Source organism: Mya arenaria, chromosome 10 (genome assembly GCF_026914265.1).
Source record: "Mya arenaria isolate MELC-2E11 chromosome 10, ASM2691426v1".
NCBI classification, from domain to species: domain Eukaryota; kingdom Metazoa; phylum Mollusca; class Bivalvia; order Myida; family Myidae; genus Mya; species Mya arenaria.
Genome location: NC_069131.1, coordinates 15,692,926 through 15,716,276, shown reverse-complemented (window position 1 = coordinate 15,716,276; position 23,351 = coordinate 15,692,926). Strand labels below are relative to the sequence as shown.

At 37.8% G+C, this 23,351-nt stretch overlaps 1 protein-coding gene across 2 annotated transcripts; it reads left to right on the top strand.

The window, feature by feature from the left end:
• The first annotated feature begins 3,221 nt into the window (after positions 1-3,221).
• Positions 3,222-22,335, top strand: LOC128204131 (uncharacterized). 2 transcript variants are annotated; one of them, XM_052905498.1, is made up of 2 exons: positions 3,222-3,590; positions 21,403-22,335. In XM_052905498.1, the coding sequence occupies exons 1-2, from the start codon at positions 3,239-3,241 to the stop codon at positions 21,618-21,620; spliced, it is 570 nt and encodes a 189-aa protein (XP_052761458.1). In that variant the 5' UTR covers positions 3,222-3,238; the 3' UTR covers positions 21,621-22,335. The 2 variants fall into 2 exon arrangements, with proteins under 2 accessions (XP_052761458.1, XP_052761457.1); XM_052905497.1 differs by lacking the exon at positions 21,403-22,335 and adding an exon at positions 14,319-14,754.
• Positions 22,336-23,351: the final 1,016 nt, after the last annotated feature.

Sequence of the window (23,351 nt, the reverse complement as noted above, 5' to 3'; positions counted from 1 at the left end):
ATGCCACATTCAGATGTTTGAAAACTGATTCCAAAAACACATTTTATAATTCTAATAATGAGCCTCGACACACAAATGGGTAAAATTGTACGTTTGAAGTAAGCAATCTATTAGACGTTATACATTCGCGTTTATAAGCTTATGCTCGTTGTTTACATGGCGTGATGGAGAATGTTTATAATTATATAAAAATGTAATATCAGAATGTCTCAAAGGCGGTTTTAACTCCATGCCCGATAAAACTTATACTCTCAATTAATAAACCAAACATATTTATACTGAAACACATCATGACACAAGCACATGACCATTCCGGGTCTAAATATGCATTAAACATATAACGCAACTTCTCTAAGACCATATATACAATATACATAATATAAAGCAGGACATTTATTATATTAATAAAACATTAAACGTTGGCGTGTTCCAAAAATGTTGCTAAAGCATTTATGCATACTAAAACAATTAAAACTACTGTTACAAGGTCAGCAGTAGAAAATTAAAAAGTAGCCCTGTTTAGGGGCACAAGGCAAGGGCTCAAACGGCAATAAAGGTTTTAAGGTGCACTTAATGTGCTCTTGTACATAATCTGATTGGTAGTTCACGGTTAAAGATGCATTCTTACTCCCAGATAAGATTTACCACAATTTAAACAATTGTTTTAATATTTCAGCAAGGATTAATAAATGTCGAAAACAATGGTTCTTATGAAGGATACCGGGAATGATTTGAATGGATGAGCATAAAACACGGTATTTCTAACTTATGGTACTATAGTAGACCACAGTTAATATTTTAGCATTCACCAATCATTTAATATTTTGCGCTTTCTGCTATTAAATACACGGTTTCAATCTTGTTTTCAGTAATTAATATTTTCAATAAATGCATTATTTAGTAAGTAGTTAAAGGATAATCAGTCGAAATGTATAATTGTTATATGTATTGATTTTGAATAAGAGTGTCACTTTAAACAGATATAGCATTTATTTGTAAAATGCCAACAATTTTATAAAAAAGAGATGACATAAAGTGTTAAATTATTTATCATTATCTAATACATTTTTTTGTAATTTGTCATAAACCTAATCTTAGCAAAATAATAACAATTGCAAATATATGTTGCTCAAAATTATATCAAAATTGTCAATAATATTTTTTCTTAGTACAATGACTACAATAGTTTCTTTCAATAGCATAAAGTGGACAATTAAGGACAATATGAATATCAATTATTCAACATTACAACCATTCGGACAGGAATGCCAGTTTCTCTAAATGCTGCATTTCATAACACGCAGTTCAAAGCCAAATAAATTAAACGCCATATTGACATTTAGCTTAAGCAGAACAAGGAATGATTGGCATTCAACACAGTAGTTACTCAAAAATAGTCTACATGCTCGTTAGTTATTTAAAAATAAATACGTTCAATATGTTTTCCATTAATCAATATAAGCATCAGGCACAACTTTGTGATACATCATATATCATATGTTTTCTAGAAAACAAGTTATACAAACATATTTAGTACAGGAAGAATTTCAATTAATTCCTAGTACCAAAAGTCCTGTTTTTGCATTCTAAAATACTTCTACTACATGTACAGTTTAAGTATGCAGATGTACAGGTAAGTTATTGTAACTTAAACATATACTAGTATACCAATGATAACAAACTCACCATCATTGCTCCAGTTGTATCGTTTGTAAACACATTTGGCCTTAAAGTGCTGCATTGGGTCTGAGCTTGCCATTGCCTAAGAAGAACCTAATTGCTCGATAGTGAGCAGAGTTTATGAATAAATTATGAAAATAATATTACTACTTGTATTGCAAGTAGCAGTTTTTTTGTTCAACAAATTACAAATTTCAATTTTCAATTTACAACGAAGATTTATTATTAGCATCATCACAACAGTGATAAACGTTTGTTCACACCTTATAAAATTTCCTTTCAAATATCATTGCAATTTGCGGAAATTTTATCATCTAGCAGTTGTTTATTTATTTCGAAACATGCGTTCAGGAAAAAGTGAAATTATGACCTCGAGGGAGCCTTAAGTTTTTGTGCATAATTTTTGTATTTGGGACCGGCTATTGTGCTCGACTCCTCGACTTATTTCGGTATCGATGCAGCGTCATCATATTATATATAAAAATAGAAGGAAAAATGTTTGGGACCAAGCTCCTACCTCAAGGAACCGCCGGTTCTCGACCGACCGCCTGTTCGAAAGACCGCAGTTTTACTGTATAAATATATCCATATCATTTTTATTTTTTTAAATGATAAAAATCCCCATTTTTGACTGATTAAAGGTAAAGGATATTAAGGTAATTTAAATTATTAGATTAACTTTCTGATAGTGTAAAACCTATTTGATATGATGCCAAAACGGTATAAATTAAAACCATTACTAAACAAGCCCTTTCCGCATATCGCGGCTTCTATATATTTTCTTTGATCAAACTATAGGCCTTTAGCATGAATATTTCTTTTTTATCTTGGGCGGGAAAGAGTTTTAATGTTTCTGGTCAAAAAGTGTTCGAAGCACTACACAACTACCGTATTATTGCTTAAAGTACATCTGAAATGGTTATTCCAAAGCCCGGTCTTAAACGTTTAGCCATATCTATAGTAAACTAAGTATAAGTATAACGAACGATACAAACCAGGGCCAGGGGCGGTTCCAGGATTTGATGTAGTGGGGCATAACATAGGGGAACCCCTCACTCAGAAACGATATTTATTTTTTAAGTGTCGACAGGGGTTATTGAAAATCTTCACAATTGAAGGTGCATTTTGGGCATAATGTATTACTTTTTCTCCTGTATTGAAATGAAAGGGAAACTTGGACGATTTTAGGCGCCCCAGCCCCCCCCCCCCCCCCCGGATTCAAACATAATATTACTTAATATGAATTTTAGCCATTGCCTAAGCTATTTACCAGGTAGTAGATAAACTACGAAAACAAAAAGATGATCTAACGTAGTCGTAAATTTGAAGAAAAACAAACATATTATGTTAGTGAGATAACTAATAAATGGTAACCGGTATCACGTCGTGTCGCCTATCAAACTGGCAGGATTTTGCTTTCAATCAGGCATTGGGATGATTTGAGGTAATACGGTATTCATTCTGAATTATAGAGCTGCTCTTTATATCCAACGATTATCCTTCCATTCGCAAACATTCGGTTAATTAACATTAACGTCATCTGTATGCTCGTAGGAGAATGTCTGGAATAATTCAATTCTTGTTACTGGTCAGCGCGACCGTGGCTTCCGAACCGTCCAATCCAGCGTGCTCCAAATACGACTATGAGGAAAAGATGCTCGAGAGAATGATCCGCATGGAGTTCGCGTTTGAAAAATTGGGCGAAAAAGTGGAGCAAAATTTGAACAATATCAAAGATGAGAAAGAACGTTTTCGCTCGGACGTGGATGTCATGAAGGAGCAAGAAGAACGTAAACTGGCTTCGCTCATGAAGGAAGTTGAGAGAAACCAGTCAAGCACGCTTAATAAGGTTGTGACTGATTCGAAAAATAGCCTAGAGCAAATGAATGCCGCCTTTAGTAATATTCAAGGTAAGTTCAATGAAGAGGGACATATTTTTTATGAGCGCGAGCTTTTAAATATAAATATATATATATATATATATATTTGATAATTGTTTGTTGACTTTGTTTTGTCAGATAACCTCGTAAACACCAAAAGCTTTTTTTAACTCGTTTCTGCAAGACTCATTTAACGATTAGTTACACTGAAACATACAATTTTGTTGAATGCAAAAATAAAGTCAGTCAATAACAACATACGACTGTTATAAAAAAATAGCTGGTTTTTGTAACGTCGTATATAATTGGTTGAATAGCTAATCCAATCGGAACGCAATATTGAAATAAACAATGACGTCATTACTCATTGTGTGTTATACAATATTAACGTCAAGTTTCGCCTGTACAAAGGAATAGACAAATGTTAATATTATCACATATACCCTGTACCCATGCGCATGAACCGTGTATCCATTAACCCTGCACCATGTTAAATGCATCGTACACACAGGCTCCATGTACCATGCACCTTTACACAATGTTCATGTGTACCTTGCACACATATATCATGCATCCATACACAATACACCCATACAATATGTATCATGTACCATGTACACATGCACCATACATAAAGGTACCATGCTTCTATTCATTTTGTTCCCATAAGTCGTGCACAATGCAACATTCACCATGTGACATGCACCAAATACCAGGCATAATGTGTGCACTATACAACCATACGCCATAGACCATGTAACATTCACCATGTTACATGTATAATACATCAAAAACCATGCAACATGCACAATGTACCTTGAACCATACATAAATCACTTAGCACCATGCACCAAAAACAAAGCATCAATAACAATGCACCATACACGACGTGCCATTCGCCATAAACTATGCAGAATGTGCCATGCACCATACACTATACATCGTGCACTACACGCCATGTACCATACGCCATGCAACATACACCATTCACCATGTACCGTACACCATAAACAATGTACCGTACCCCATACACTAGTGATGAAACGATTATCGAGTTCAATCGATAATTCGTCGCTGTCAATATTTTGTCGGCGACAATCGATAGTAGTTGTCCAAAATTGATGTCGGTAATGTAACTTCCGGAAACTACGTATTTTTATTTAGAGATAAAAGTCGAATAAATGTAGAATTTTCTTTCCGGTAAATTCTCGTTGAGTTCATGTTAACAAGGGAGGAATCTCTTACACAAATGCGGTGAATGTAAACACTTTTGCTTAAAAACAGGTTATTAGAATGTTAAGCTGGTTTACAAATATTTAATATGTTTTAAAATGGATAAAAAATGCTAAGATAACTTACTTGATGGGTTGTGCATCATTTGGCAATTGATGTGCAATTATTAAGTTTGTGTTGTGTTGTTGTGTTTTTTCGTTAAGTTATTAAACTTTAAGACAGAAAAAGGTTATCGACATTTACTTACTGTTGCAAAAAGCAGGCCTATAGCATCACACGTACTGATTCCAGGTTTAACCATTCAAATGATCATAATGCTACTATGTATAAAGAATGTATTCCTTCCTGATTTATGAACCCTATTGTCCGATAGTAAATCGAAATGCTTGGTCAGATTCGATTCGATTATCGATAGCAATTGGAGTACGATTTCCATACACTATACACCATGTACGCTACACCATACACCATGTACGATACACCATACACCATGTACGATATACGATACACCATACATCATGTACGTCACACCATACATCATACACCATACACTATACACCATGTACGATACACCATACACTATACACCATGTACGATACACCATTCACTATACACCATGTACGATACACCATACACTATACACAATGTACGTTACACCATATACTATACACCATGTACGATACACCATTCACCATACACCATGTACGATACACCATTCACCATACACCATGCACGATACATCATACAACATACACCATACACCATGTACGATACACCATTCACCATACACCATGTCCCATACACCATACACCATGTTCCAAACACCATGTACGATACACCATACACCATTCACCATTCACCATGTACGATACACCATACAACATACACCATGCGCGATACACCATTCACCATACACCATGTACGATACACCATTCACCATACAACATGTGCGATACACCATACACCATTCAACATGTACGATACACCATACACCATTCACCATGTACGATACACCATTCACCATACACCATGTACGATACACCATACACCATACACCATGTACGATACACCATACACCATACACCATGTACGATCCACCATTCACCATACAACATGTGCGATACACCATACACCATTCAACATGTACGATACCCATACACCATTCACCATGTACGATACACCATTCACCATACACCATGTACGATACACCATACACCATACACCATGTACGATACACCATACACCATACACCATGTACGATCCACCATACACCATTCACCATGTACGATGCACCATTCACCATACACCATGTACGATACACCATTCACCATACACCATGTACGATACACCATTCACCATACACCATGTACGATACACCATTCACCATACACCATGTACGATACACCATTCACCATACACCATGTACGATACACCATTCACCATACAACATGTACGATACACCATACACCATTCAACATGTACGATACACAATTCACCATACACCATGTACAATACACCATTCACCATACACCATTTACGATATACCATACACCATTCACCATGTACGATACACCATTCACAATTAAACATGTAAGATGCACCATCCACCATACATCATGTACGATACACCATACTCCATACACCATGTACGATACACCATACACCATTCACCATGTACGATACACCATTCACCATACACCATTTACGATACATCATTCACCATACACCATGTACGATACACAATTCACCATACACCATGTACGATACACCATTCACTATACAACATGTACGATACACCATACACCATTCAACATGTACGTAACACAATTCACCATACACCATGTACGATACACCATACACCATACACCATGTAAGATACACCATACACCATACACCATGTACGATACACCATACACCATGTACAATAGACCATACACCATACACCATGTACGATACACCATACACTATGCACCATGTACGATACACCATACACCATACAACATACACCATGTACGATACGCCATACACCATGCGCCATGTACGATACATCATACACCATACACCATGTGCGATACACCATAAACCATACACCATACATCATGTATGATACACCATACACCATTCACCATACACCATGTACGATACACCATTCACCACACACCATGTACGATACACCATTCACCATACACCATGTACGATACACCATTCACCATACACCATACACCATACACCATGTACGATACACCATGTACGATACACCATTCACCATACACCATACACCATGTACGACACACCATACACCATTCAACATACACCATGTACGATAGACCATACACCATACACCATACATCATACACCATACACCATGTACGATACATCATACACCATACACTATACACTTTACACCATTAACCATACACCATGTACGTTACACCATACACTATACACCATGTACGATACATCATATACCATACACCATGCATCATTCGCCATATACGATACACCATTCACCAAACACAATGCATAATGTACCATACACCATTCACCAAAAACAATTCACCATGTACAATACATCATACACCATGTACCATACACCATGCACTATGAACCATAAATCATTTACCATACACAATGCACTATTCAACATGTCCTATCTACCATGTTCACCTTGCACTATGTACCATATTAATATACACCATACACCATGTACCATACACCATGTACTATACATATACACAATACACTTTAAACATGTACCGTATACCATGTACCATACACCATTTACTATGTACCATACACCAAATACCATACACTATGTGCTTAACACCATGTACCATGCATCATGCACCAAACACAATGTACAATGCATCATACACCATGTACTATACGCCATGCACTATGAACCATTTAGCATTCACCATACACAATGCACCAGGCAACATGTCCTATCTACCATGTTCACCTTGAACTATGTACCGTATTAATATAGACCATAACCCATACGCTATATGCCATACACAATGTCCTATTCACCAAACACAATGTACTATACACAATTCACCACGCATGACATGCCATACAATATACACAAAACACCTAGCACTATATATCATGTATCATACACCTTGCACATTACACCATGCACTATACAGCATAAACAATGCATTATGCACCATGTTTCATACACAATGCAACAAACACAATGCACCACACCATGCAGCATACATTATGCTACATACAGCATACACTATGTACAATACACAATGTACCATTCACAATGCAACATACCCAATGCACTATACAACATACACCATACACTATGCACCATACACCATACAAAATGCACCATTCACTATATACCATACACAATGCAACATACACTAAGCAGCATACACCATACAAAATGCACCATTCACTATATACCATACACAATGCACCATACACTATGCAGCATACACAATGCACCATTCACTATGTACCATACACAATGCACCATACACTATGTACCATAAACAATGCACCATTCACTATGTACCATACACAATGCACCATACACAATATATCATACACAATGCACCATACACTATGTACCATACACAATGCACCATACACTATGTACCATACACTGTGTACCATACACAATGCACCATACACTATGTACCATACACAATACACCATACACTATGCAGCATACACAATGCACCATTCACTATGTACCATAAACAATGCACCATACACTATGCAGCATACACCATAAAAAATGCACCATTCACTATATACCATACACAATGCACCATACACTATGCAGCATACACAATGCACCATTCACTATGTACCATACACAATGCACCATACACTATGTACCATAAACAATGCACCATTCACTATGTACCATACACAATGCACCATACACAATATATCATACACAATGCACCATACACTATGTACCATACACAATGCACCATACACTATGTACCATACACTGTGTACCATACACAATGCACCATACACTATGTACCATACACAATACACCATACACTATGCAGCATACACAATGCACCATTCACTATGTACCATAAACAATGCACCATTCACTATGTACCACACACAATGCACCATTCACTATGTACTATAAAAAATGCACCATTCACTATGTACCATACACTATGCACCATTCACTGTGTACCATACACAAATACCATACATACAAATTGATGTCGGTAATGTAACTTCCGGAAACTACGTATTTTTATTTAGAGATAAAAGTCGAATAAATGTAGAATTTTCTTTCCGGTAAATTCTCGTTGAGTTCATGTTAACAAGGGAGGAATCTCTTACACAAATGCGGTGAATGTAAACACTTTTGCTTAAAAACAGGTTATTAGAATGTTAAGCTGGTTTACAATTATTTAATATGTTTTAAAATGGATAAAAAATGCTAAGATAACTTACTTGATGGGTTGTGCATCATTTGGCAATTGATGTGCAATTATTAAGTTTGTGTTGTGTTGTTGTGTTTTTTCGTTAAGTTATTAAACTTTAAGACAGAAAAAGGTTATCGACATTTACTTACTGTTGCAAAAAGCAGGCCTATAGCATCACACGTACTGATTCCAGGTTTAACCATTCAAATGATCATAATGCTACTATGTATAAAGAATGTATTCCTTCCTGATTTATGAACCCTATTGTCCGATAGTAAATCGAAATGCTTGGTCAGATTCGATTCGATTATCGATAGCAATTGGAGTACGATTTCCATACACTATACACCATGTACGATACACCATACACCATGTACGATACACCATACACCATGTACGATACACGATACACCATACACCATGTACGTCACACCATGCATCATACACCATACACTATACACCATGTACGATACACCATACACTATACACCATGTACGATACACCATTCACTATACACCATGTACGATACACCATACACTATACACAATGTACGTTACACCATATACTATACACCATGTACGATACACCATTCACCATACACCATGTACGATACACCATTCACCATACACCATGCACGATACATCATACAACATACACCATACACCATGTACGATACACCATTCACCATACACCATGTCCCATACACCATACACCAAGTACCAAACACCATGTACGATACACCATACACCATTCACCATTCACCATGTACGATACACCATACAACATACACCATGCGCGATACACCATTCACCATACACCATGTACGATACACCATTCACCATACAACATGTGCGATACACCATACACCATTCAACATGTACGATACACCATACACCATTCACCATGTACGATACACCATTCACCATACACCATGTACGATACACCATACACCATACACCATGTACGATACACCATACACCATACACCATGTACGATCCACCATACACCATTCACCATGTACGATACACCATTCACCATACACCATGTACGATACACCATTCACCATACACCATGTACGATACACCATTCACCATACACCATGTACGGTACACCATTCACCATACACCATGTACGATACACCATTCACCATACACCATTTACGATATACCATACACCATTCACCATGTACGATACACCATTCACAATTAAACATGTAAGATGCACCATCCACCATACATCATGTACGATACACCATACTCCATACACCATGTACGATACACCATACACCATTCACCATGTACGATACACCATTCACCATACACCATTTACGATACATCATTCACCATACACCATGTACGATACACAATTCACCATACACCATGTACGATACACCATTCACTATACAACATGTACGATACACCATACACCATTCAACATGTACGTAACACAATTCACCATACACCATGTACGATACACCATACACCATACACCATGTAAGATACACCATACACCATACACCATGTACGATACACCATACACCATGTACAATAGACCATACACCATACACCATGTACGATACACCATACACTATGCACCATGTACGATACACCATACACATACAACATACACCATGTACGATACGCCATACACCATGCGCCATGTACGATACATCATACACCATACACCATGTGCGATACACCATAAACCATACACCATACATCATGTATGATACACCATACACCATTCACCATACACCATGTACGATACACCATTCACCACACACCATGTACGATACACCATTCACCATACACCATGTACGATACACCATTCACCATACACCATACACCATGTACGATACACCATGTACGATACACCATTCACCATACACCATACACCATGTACGACACACCATACACCATTCAACATACACCATGTACGATAGACCATACACCATACACCATACATCATACACCATACACCATGTACGATACATCATACACCATACACTATACACTTTACACCATTAACCATACACCATGTACGTTACACCATACACTATACACCATGTACGATACATCATATACCATACACCATGCATCATTCGCCATATACGATACACCATTCACCAAACACAATGCATAATGTACCATACACCATTCACCAAAAACAATTCACCATGTACAATACATCATACACCATGTACCATACACCATGCACTATGAACCATAAATCATTTACCATACACAATGCACTATTCAACATGTCCTATCTACCATGTTCACCTTGCACTATGTACCATATTAATATACACCATACACCATGTACCATACACCATGTACTATACATATACACAATACACTTTAAACCATGTACCGTATGCCATGTACCATACACCATTTACTATGTACCATACACCAAATACCATACACTATGTGCTTAACACCATGTACCATGCATCATGCACCAAACACAATGTACAATGCATCATACACCATGTACTATACGCCATGCACTATGAACCATTTAGCATTCACCATACACAATGCACCAGGCAACATGTCCTATCTACCATGTTCACCTTGAACTATGTACCGTATTAATATAGACCATAACCCATACGCCATATGCCATACACAATGTCCTATTCACCAAACACAATGTACTATACACAATTCACCACGCATGACATGCCATACAATATACACAAAACACCTAGCACTATATATCATGTATCATACACCTTGCACATTACACCATGCACTATACAGCATAAACAATGCATTATGCACCATGTTTCATACACAATGCAACAAACACAATGCACCACACCATGCAGCATACATTATGCTACATACAGCATACACTATGTACAATACACAATGTACCATTCACAATGCAACATACCCAATGCACTATACAACATACACCATACACTATGCACCATACACCATACAAAATGCACCATTCACTATATACCATACACAATGCAACATACACTAAGCAGCATACACCATACAAAATGCACCATTCACTATATACCATACACAATGCACCATACACTATGCAGCATACACAATGCACCATTCACTTTGTACCATACACAATGCACCATACACTATGTACCATAAACAATGCACCATTCACTATGTACCATACACAATGCACCATACACAATATATCATACACAATGCACCATACACTATGTACCATACACAATGCACCATACACTATGTACCATACACTGTGTACCATACACAATGCACCATACACTATGTACCATACACAATACACCATACACTATGCAGCATACACAATGCACCATTCACTATGTACCATAAACAATGCACCATACACTATGCAGCATACACCATACAAAATGCACCATTCACTATATACCATACACAATGCACCATACACTATGCAGCATACACAATGCACCATTCACTATGTACCATACACAATGCACCATACACTATGTACCATAAACAATGCACCATTCACTATGTACCATACACAATGCACCATACACAATATATCATACACAATGCACCATACACTATGTACCATACACAATGCACCATACACTATGTACCATACACTGTGTACCATACACAATGCACCATACACTATGTACCATACACAATGCACCATACACTATGCAGCATACACAATGCACCATTCACTATGTACCATAAACAATGCACCATTCACTATGTACCACACACAATGCACCATTCACTATGTACTATAAAAAATGCACCATTCACTATGTACCATACACTAAGCACCATTCACTGTGTACCATACACAATGCACCATTCACTATGTACCATACACAATGCACCATTCACTATGTACCACACACCATGCACCATTCACTATGTACCACACACCATGCACCATTCACTATGTACCATACACAATGTACCATACATCATACACCATACACAATGCACCATACATCATACACCATACACAATGCACCAAACATCATACACCATACACAATGCACCATTCACAATGCACCATGCATCACACACCATACACAATGCACAATTCACAATGCATCACACACAATGCATCATATACAATACACAATGCACTATACAGCGTAATATTTACATTAACACTTGATTCCTTAACGATGGTTGCTGTTTATCAATTTCACATTATTCACAATGCACCATGCACAATGTACCATACACCCATACACAATGCACAGCTAACGCATCATGCACCCGTGCAACGTGCATCATGCTCCGCGCCATGCATCCATGCTTCATTCGCTGTACCATGCTCAACGCACCATACACCAATGCACCATACACCAATGCACTATACACCATGTACATTGTATCATGTAACCGTACGCCATGTAATTTGCTTTACTAAAACCGCCAACACAACTTGTAGAAATCACATTTATCACCATAGGTTAAAGAGGGCGCACGTTCCAAGGTATAAATATATGTTTTAAAGGAAAAATAAAACGGCAAACATACCGTTATAATGAACTTTCAGTGAATATTCAAAAGAAATGTTTTCTAAGATATATTTGCTGTTATATATTGTGTTACTGAACACCTGTCAATCAAATCAAACACATTAAAAAGGATATTTACGACCTTACACTGAAATCAACAAATTGTCTGTTTCTAATGTTTATTTTTGGAGATTTATTAGTATTAAAATATATATATTAATATATATTCATAATACTCGCGTTTTCATAACCCTTCGCTACACCGTGGGCAGGTTAAATTTTGATCGCTGAAGACGTAGACTGTCGTTCAAACGTTGGGCCGTGGAAATATAGTTTTCCGAGATATTCTTTAAACTTAATTAATTTCTCGTGTATCTCCGTTTGACCGTGCATATATTTTACAATGAGTGATCACATAGTTCACAAATGTTTCATAAAAAGCGGTTAATTTTGTGAATTGTGTTTTCAAACCAAGGTCTTAAATCTACTTCACCAACTTCTATCATCTGATAAAATCATATACCATATCGGAAGCAAGTACTTTTTACGTCCTAAATGATTCCGAATTGACAAAAACAGATAATTCAACGCAATCTACAATTCAACATTATGCTTCAGAGCAAATCGCTACTCCACTGGTGTACTTCCACGCCCACTCTCCACAGACCAGCATTCTGTCCACAGGTGAGGTGATAGTTTACAAGACAGTGGAGGCCAACCAGGGCAACGGGTACAGCTCCACCACGGGCAAGTTCACCGCTCCAGTACGAGGATTCTACTTGTGCTTCATGCACACATGTACAGCTACAAATAAAATTGCTTATCTCCAGATGGTGAAGGATGGCTCAGTCCTCACTGCAAGTAAACAATATGGCAATGGCGTTTCTTCCTGTTCAAGTAGTCAGGCGTTTGCTTGGCTTGATGCCTGGGAAACTGTTTGGGTACAATGCTCCACTGGGCACCAGAACAGACAAGTGTATGAGGGTCATCCTCATTATTGGACCAGTTTTGGAGGTGCTCTCATTAACAACGTACGTGTGTAGGCCATTGTACATAAAATGCCAAAAGACATAAAATATACAAAGCGGAAGTACATTTCGCAATTATTTACTAATTAGTTTAAAGAAATAAATTGTCATTACGTATATGAACGTTGTTATCACTTACACCGTTATATTAACATTGTTAGACATCGCCTGAGCACTCCGCCTTTATACTGCTATGTTTATATTTCTTTAAACTAACAACATATAGGTTGAAATGAAATTATTTGGTTGTTATAACTAAGGACGCTGTATACTCATAATGTAAGCTTTGCCGACTCAATATTAATCTTTATTTTTATATGGTCAATATCGCATGTACCGTTTATCTTCCATTATCCAAAAAAACCCAACAGATTCAATTGTTTTGTGAATTGATGAATTCATATTAATAAAATATGTTCATACATACGTTTGTTTGAAAAAATAGCTGTTTTTTGTAACGTCGTATATCATTGGTATTGAAACACGTAACGCTAATCCAATCGGAGTGCATTATTGAAATAAACAATGACGTCATTACTCATATAGTGTCATACAATATAAACGTCAAGATTTGCGTATACAAAGGACTGGACGAATGTAAATATTGCCACATATACCGTGTACCTATGCGCATGAATCGTGTTTCCATAAAAACCTTGCACCAAAAATCCATGCACCTATACACCCATAAAATATGTTGCATGTACCATGAACACATGCACCATGCATCCAGGTACCATGCTTCCATTCATTATGTACCGATACGTCGTGCACAATGTACTATTCACTATGTACCATGCACCAAATATCAGGCATAATGTGTGTTGCACTACACAACCATACGAAAAGCACCATTCACCATGTAACAAAAACCATTTAGTATGTACAATACATGAAAAACATGTAACATGCACAACGTATCATGAACCATACATCAATCACTTTGCACCATGCATCATTCACCATTAACAGTGCATCATGTACAATGCACAATACACTTTGTACCATTTACCATAAACTATGCACAATGTACCCGACGCCATACGCTAAACATATGGACTATACGTCATGTACCATACTCCATGCACCACACACCATTCACCATGTACCGTACTCCATGTACCATACACCATGCACGATACTCCATACTTTATACACCTTAAATCATGCACCATACAGCATACAACGTACACCATAAACCATGTTTCATACATCATACAGAAAGACCCATACCCCATACACCATACACCATAACCTGTTTCATACACGATAAACCAAGTTTCATACACCATTAACCATAATACATGTTTCATACACCATAAACCATGTTTCATACACCATACGCCATAAACCATGATTTATACACCATACACAAAGAACCATACACCATACACCATAACCTGTTTCATACACCATACACCATAACCATGTTGCATACACCATACACCATAAACCATGATTCATACACCATACACCATGAACCATTTTTCATACACCTTACACCATCAACCATGTTTCATACGCCATACACCATAAACCATGTTTCATACAACATACACCATGAACCATACCCCATAAACCATACGCCATATATCGTACGCCATACACTTTGTACCGTACATCATGTAACATACGCCAATGGACCATAAACCATGCTCTATATATCTTGTACCATGCACACTGGTCAATTCGCTATCCACCATACACCATGAACCATACCCAAAACACTATACACAATACAAAACACACCATGTACCTTATACCCTGCACCATACACCATAAACCATACACCATTCACCATAAACCATGTACTGTTACCAATACACCATACACCATGTATAATACACCATACACCATGTACCATACACTATACACCATTCACTATACGCCATGTACCATACGCTATGCATCATACACCATAAATTATGTGCGATACACTATGCACCATGTAACATACACCGTACAATATACACCATGCACGATACGCCATGTACGAAACGCCATACACCATACATCATACATCATGTACCATACACCATGTACTATATTACCGTCTCCGTGGCCTGGTAGTTAAGGCGTCCGCCTACGGAGCGGGAAGTCGTGGGTTCGATCCCTTGTAGCCTCATACCAAGAGACGTTAAAAGATGGTTCAAGTAACTCCCTTGTCGTGCGCTCGGCATTTAAAGGATAACGTTTGGAAAACTGATGAACTCAGTACTGGTTTAACCCAGGAGACCTGTACCCCGTGTATCGGTGCTTTATCCGCGCACGTAAAAAGAACCAATGGTTCTCTTCGAAAAAGAGCTAGGGTATCACACCCGGAAGTCTTTGTGTCCCACCACTGTCACTTCTGCGTGCTGTCCCTTCAGCAAAAACAAAAGGACCATTTTGGAAGCAAGTCCTTACAATTTCACGGATTTACTTGATCGTAAGGTCTAAAGAAATACATACATACACCACACCATACACCATGTACCATACCAAAAACACTATACACTAAGCACTAATGCTATGTGCCAAACGCGATGCACCATACACCATACAACATGAACAATACAACATGTACCATACGCCATGCACCATACACCATACAACATGAACCATACACCATGTACCATACGCCATGCACCATACACCATGCACCATACACCATGCACCATACACCATGCACCATACCAATACACTGTACACCATTCACTAAACGTCATGCGCCATACACCTTACACTATACACTATACACCATTCTATATACGCTATGAAACAAATTCCATACACCATACACTATACACCATGCACTTTTTGCCATGAACCAAACGCCATTCACCATACACCATGCAACATGTACCAAACGCCATGTACCAAACACCGTACACTATACACCATGCACTATGAACCATGCTTTATACATCATACACCGTGCACCATACATCATGCATCATGTACCATACACCGTGCACCACTCGCCACGCACCATAAACCTTGTAACATACACCATACACCATGAACCATACACCATGCATCATACATCATGTACCATACACCGGGCACAAAGCGCCATGCACCATACACCATGCAGCATACACTATGCACCAAGAACCCTGCACCATGCACCATGCATTCTTCACTACACACCATACACAATGTACCATACATCATGAACTATGTTCCATACATCATTCCCCATATACAATGCACCGTGCATCATATACCATTCACCATACAAAGTGTACGATGCTCAATGCATCATATACCATGTACCATACACCATGCACTATGAACCATTAATCACTCACCATACACAATACACAATTCAACATGTCCTATCTACCATGTTCACCTTGCAATATGTACCATATCAATAAACACTATAGCCCATACACCATGTACCATACACCATGCACTATGAACCATGATTCATACACGATACACAATGCAACATGTTACATTTCTAACTACCATGTTCACCATAAACAATTCATTATAAACCTTGTACCGTATACCATGTACCATACACCATGTATCATACACCATTCACCATACACCATACACCATACACCATACACCATGTACCATACACCATACACCATGTACCATACACCAAGTACCACACACTATACACTATCTACTATACACCATGTACCATACACCATGATCTATAACCCATACACCATGCTCTATAAACCATACAATATGTACCATGTACCATACACCATACACCATCCACCATAAACCATTTGCTATGTACCATTTATTATTCACCAAACACCATGAACAATACACAATGTACCATATAGCATTCATCATAAACTAAACACTATACACAATGTACCATAAACCATGCGATTTGTACAATTAATTAAAAATCAAAATCATATAGCAGACACCATACACTATGTATCATTTACCATCTTTCATATACCGTTCACCAAACAAAATGTACCATGTACTACTCACCATGTACCATACACAATTCACCACGCAAGACATATCATACAATATACACTAAACACCGTGCAATATACATCATGTATTATACACCATGAACAATACAGTATGCACCATGCACCAGATGGCATAAATAATACACCATATATCACGCGCAATGCACCATACCCAATGCACTATGCACCATACACTATGCACCATACAGCATACACAATGCACCCTGTATTTTATACCATAAGCAATACACCATAAACCATTCACAATGCACAATACACCATTCACCACACACTATACACAATGCACCATTCATAATTCACAATGCACCATACACCATAAACAATGCGCCATACACAATGCACCATTCACAATGCACCATACACCATACACAATGCACCATACACAATGCACAATGCACCTTACACCATTCACAATGCACCACACACCATACACAATGCATCATTCACCATATACAATGCACCATACACAATCTACCATACACAATGCACCATATATAATGTACCATGCACAATGTACCATGCATCATACACCATGTACCATACACCATGCACTAAACGCCATGTACCATACACCATGCATCATACACCATGTACCATACACCATGCACTATACGCCATGTACCATACACCATGCATCATACACAATGCACCATACACCATGCACTAAACGCCATGTACCATACACCATGCATCATTCACCATGTACCATACACCATGCATTAAACACCATTTACCATACACCATGCATCATACACCATGTACCATACACCATGCACTAAACGCCATGTACCATACACCATGCATCATACACCATGCATCATGTACCATACACCATGCATCATGTACCATACACCATGTATCATGTACCATACACCGTGCACAAAATGCTTTGCACCATACACCATGCAACATTCACCATATACCATGAGCCATACACAATGCACCATACATCATTCATTATGTACCATACACCGTGCACAAAATGCTTTGCACCATACACCTTGTAACATACACCATACACCATACACCATGAACCATACACCATGCATCATGTACCATACACCGTGCACAAAATGATTTGCACCATACACCTTATAACATACACCATACACCATGAACCATACACCATGCACCATACATCATGCTTCATGTACCATACACAAAACGCCATGCACCATACATCATACACCATGAACCATACACCATGCACCATACATCATGCATCATACATCATATACCATACAAAAAACGCCATGCACCATACACCATGAACCATACACCATGCACCATACATCATGCATTATGTACCATACACCGATACACAAAACGCCATGCACCATAAACCATGCAGCATACACTATGCACCCAAGAATTCTGCACCATGCACCATGCAGTATGCACCATACACAATACAAAATGTACCATGCACAATGCACTTTACACCAATCATAATGCACCATTCACCATGCACCACACACCATGCACCATACACAGTGCCCCATTTTCCATACAAAATGCACCATACACAATGCACCATTCACCATACACCAAACTCAGTGCACAAATCACAGTGCACCATTCACCATACAAAATGCACCATACACAATGCACCATACACAATCCCCGATACACCAGACACAATACACCATGTACCATGCACAATGCACTATTCACCATTCACAAAGCACCATTCACCATGCACCACACACCATACACCATACACAGTGCACCATTCACCATACAAAATGCACCATACAAAATGCACCGTACAGCGTGCACAATGCGCCATACACAATGCACAATGCACCATTCACCCATTCGCTATGCACCACTCATGCATCATTCAGCCGTGCAACGTGCACCACACTCTACGCCACCCACGCACCATGCAACATGCCATTCACCATGCAGCCATGCTTCGTTCGCTGTACCATGCAACCCGCACCATACATCAATGCACCATACACCATGTACATTGTATCACGTATCCGTGCGCCATGCAGTTTGCTTTACAAAAACCGCCAACACAGCTTGAAGAACGTACATTTATCATTTTAGGTTAAAGAGGGCGCGCATCCCAAGGTATAAATCTATGTTTTAAAGGAAAAACGGATAACATACCAGTATAATGAATATTGAAAATAAGTGTTTTCTAGGATATATTTGCTGTTCTAGTGTATGTTTCTGTTACTAAACACCAGTCAATCAAATCAAACAAATCTATAGATAATATTTACGATCTTACACTGAAATCAACAAATTGTCTGTTTTTAATGCTTATTTTTGGAGATTTATAAGTATTTAGATATATTTATCATAATAACCGCGTTTTAATAACCCTTCCCTACACCGTGGGGAGACCCTCAGGTTAAGTTTTGATCGCTGAGGACGTAGACTGTCGTTCCAACGTTGGCTTGTTGAAATATAGTTTTCCGAGATATTCTTTAAAGTTAATTAATTTCTCGTGTATCTCCGTTTGACCGTGCATATATTTTACAATAAGTGATCACAAAGTTCACAAATGTTTGAAAATTTGATTAATTTTGCGAATTTAATTTTCAAACCGAATCCTTAAACCTCTTTCAGCAACTGCTATCATCTGATAAAATCATAAACCATATCGGAAGCTGATACTTATTTTTGTTTTAAATAATTCAAAATTGACAAAAAGAAATATTTCAAAGCAATCTACAATTCAATATACTGTTTCAGACCAAATCGCTATTCCACTGGTGTATTTCCACGCCCACTCTCCACAGTCCAGCAGCCTGTCCACAGCCGAGGTGATAGTTTACAGGACAGTGGAGGCCAACCAGGGCAACGGCTACAACTCAATCACGGGCAAGTTCACTGCTCCGTACGAGGACTCTACTTGCTCTTTATGCAGACATGTACTGCTACAAAGAAAATTGCTTATCTCCAGATGGTGAAGGATGGCTCAGTCCTCATTGCATCATTGCAATATGGCAATGACGCTTCTTCCTGTTCAAGTAGTCAGGTGTTTGCTCAGCTTGATGCCGGGGAAACTGTTTGGGTACAATGCTCTACTGGGAGTTCGAACAGACAAGTGTATGAGGATCATCCTCATTATTGGACCAGTTTTGGTGGTGCTCTCATTAACAACGTACGTGCATAGGCCAATGTTCATTAAAAGCACAAGACAGAAAATGTACAACGAAAGTGGATGTAAATTTCACAGTTATTTACTAATTATATAAAGAAAGAAATTGTTATTACGTAAATGAATTTCGTTATCACATATACCGTAATATTAACATTGTTAGGTATCGCCTGATTAGTCCGACTTTACGCTGCATCATGTTAATATTTTCTTTAAACTGACAACACATATGTTGAAAAGGAATTATTGTTTTTGCTATAACTAAGAACACTGTATACTCCTAATGTAAGCTTTGCCGACTCAATATTAATCCTTATTTGTATATGGTCAGTAACGCATGTATCGTTTTTCTTCAGGCCGCTGTTTTAAAAACTTTATCCAGAAAAAAAAATGTTTTGTGAATTGATGAGTTCACATTAATAAAATATCTTCATACACATACTTAAAAGTCGATGTTAAATATTTTAGAAGTCGACTCTTTCATTTAGATTTCAAACTGTAATTCCATTTATGTATTTACAGAAATAAACAACAATTTCTCAAAATATGACCGAGATAACCTCATAACATTGCTAAACTTTGTGAAGGCAATGCATGTATCATTATTGTTTTATCTTGATATCAAAATACCTTGTTGCAAGTTATAGTGTCATTACAACCAATGTCAAGATATTATTAAGAAAACAAACCGCGTATGACAAAGAGTTTTCTTATCTCCAAACTACTCATTCTACTGGCAATCAATGTTGGTCATTGGGCAACGTGTAACAATTTACCTAGGTTATTTTCAATAGACAATGACAATGGGGATTTTAGAATATAAAACAAAACGTTGCCATTCACTGATTCAGCGGTTCTAGTCAAGATATATATACTGGTCAACTTCGTTCATTATTCCAAGGACTTTTACTACAACTAGAAGTATGATTATTGCTTCTACAACTGTAACTAGTTTTTCAATACTTTAGCTTTTCAGCATTGCTTCATATTTTATATAAATATGCCTTCTGATGGTTATGACAATGACGATCGTGATAATACTTATGCTACATTGTGTTGCTATTGATGTTGTTGTTGTTGCTGTTATTGCCACCGCCGCCGCTGCTGCTGCTGGTGATGTTGTTGCTGCTGCTGCTGCTGCTGCTGCTGATGATGATGATGATGAGGAGGAGAAGGAGGAGGAGGAGGGGAAGGAGGAGGATGTATTCAGCTCCATTTCAATAAGGCCGTATTTCACGCTGCTGATGTCAACTCATAACAAATATCAAGGGCTTTGTCAAATCCAAATCTGAACCCTCTCGAGTAGAATACATCCTCCCGGATCAACACGAAATAATAATTAACCCTATTGTACGATGAAAATAAAGCTGGATTAGAGGTTTCAACTCCAATTGTAATCAGTATACAATTGTACAGATAAATGGCGTAAAACACATCTCAAAAACGACAAGAAAAAAATACATGCGGCCTTTAATTGATATATTCTATTTTCTGGCCCTCTTTGTGTAGCTTTAGTTGATGAAGCCTTTTTCATACATAA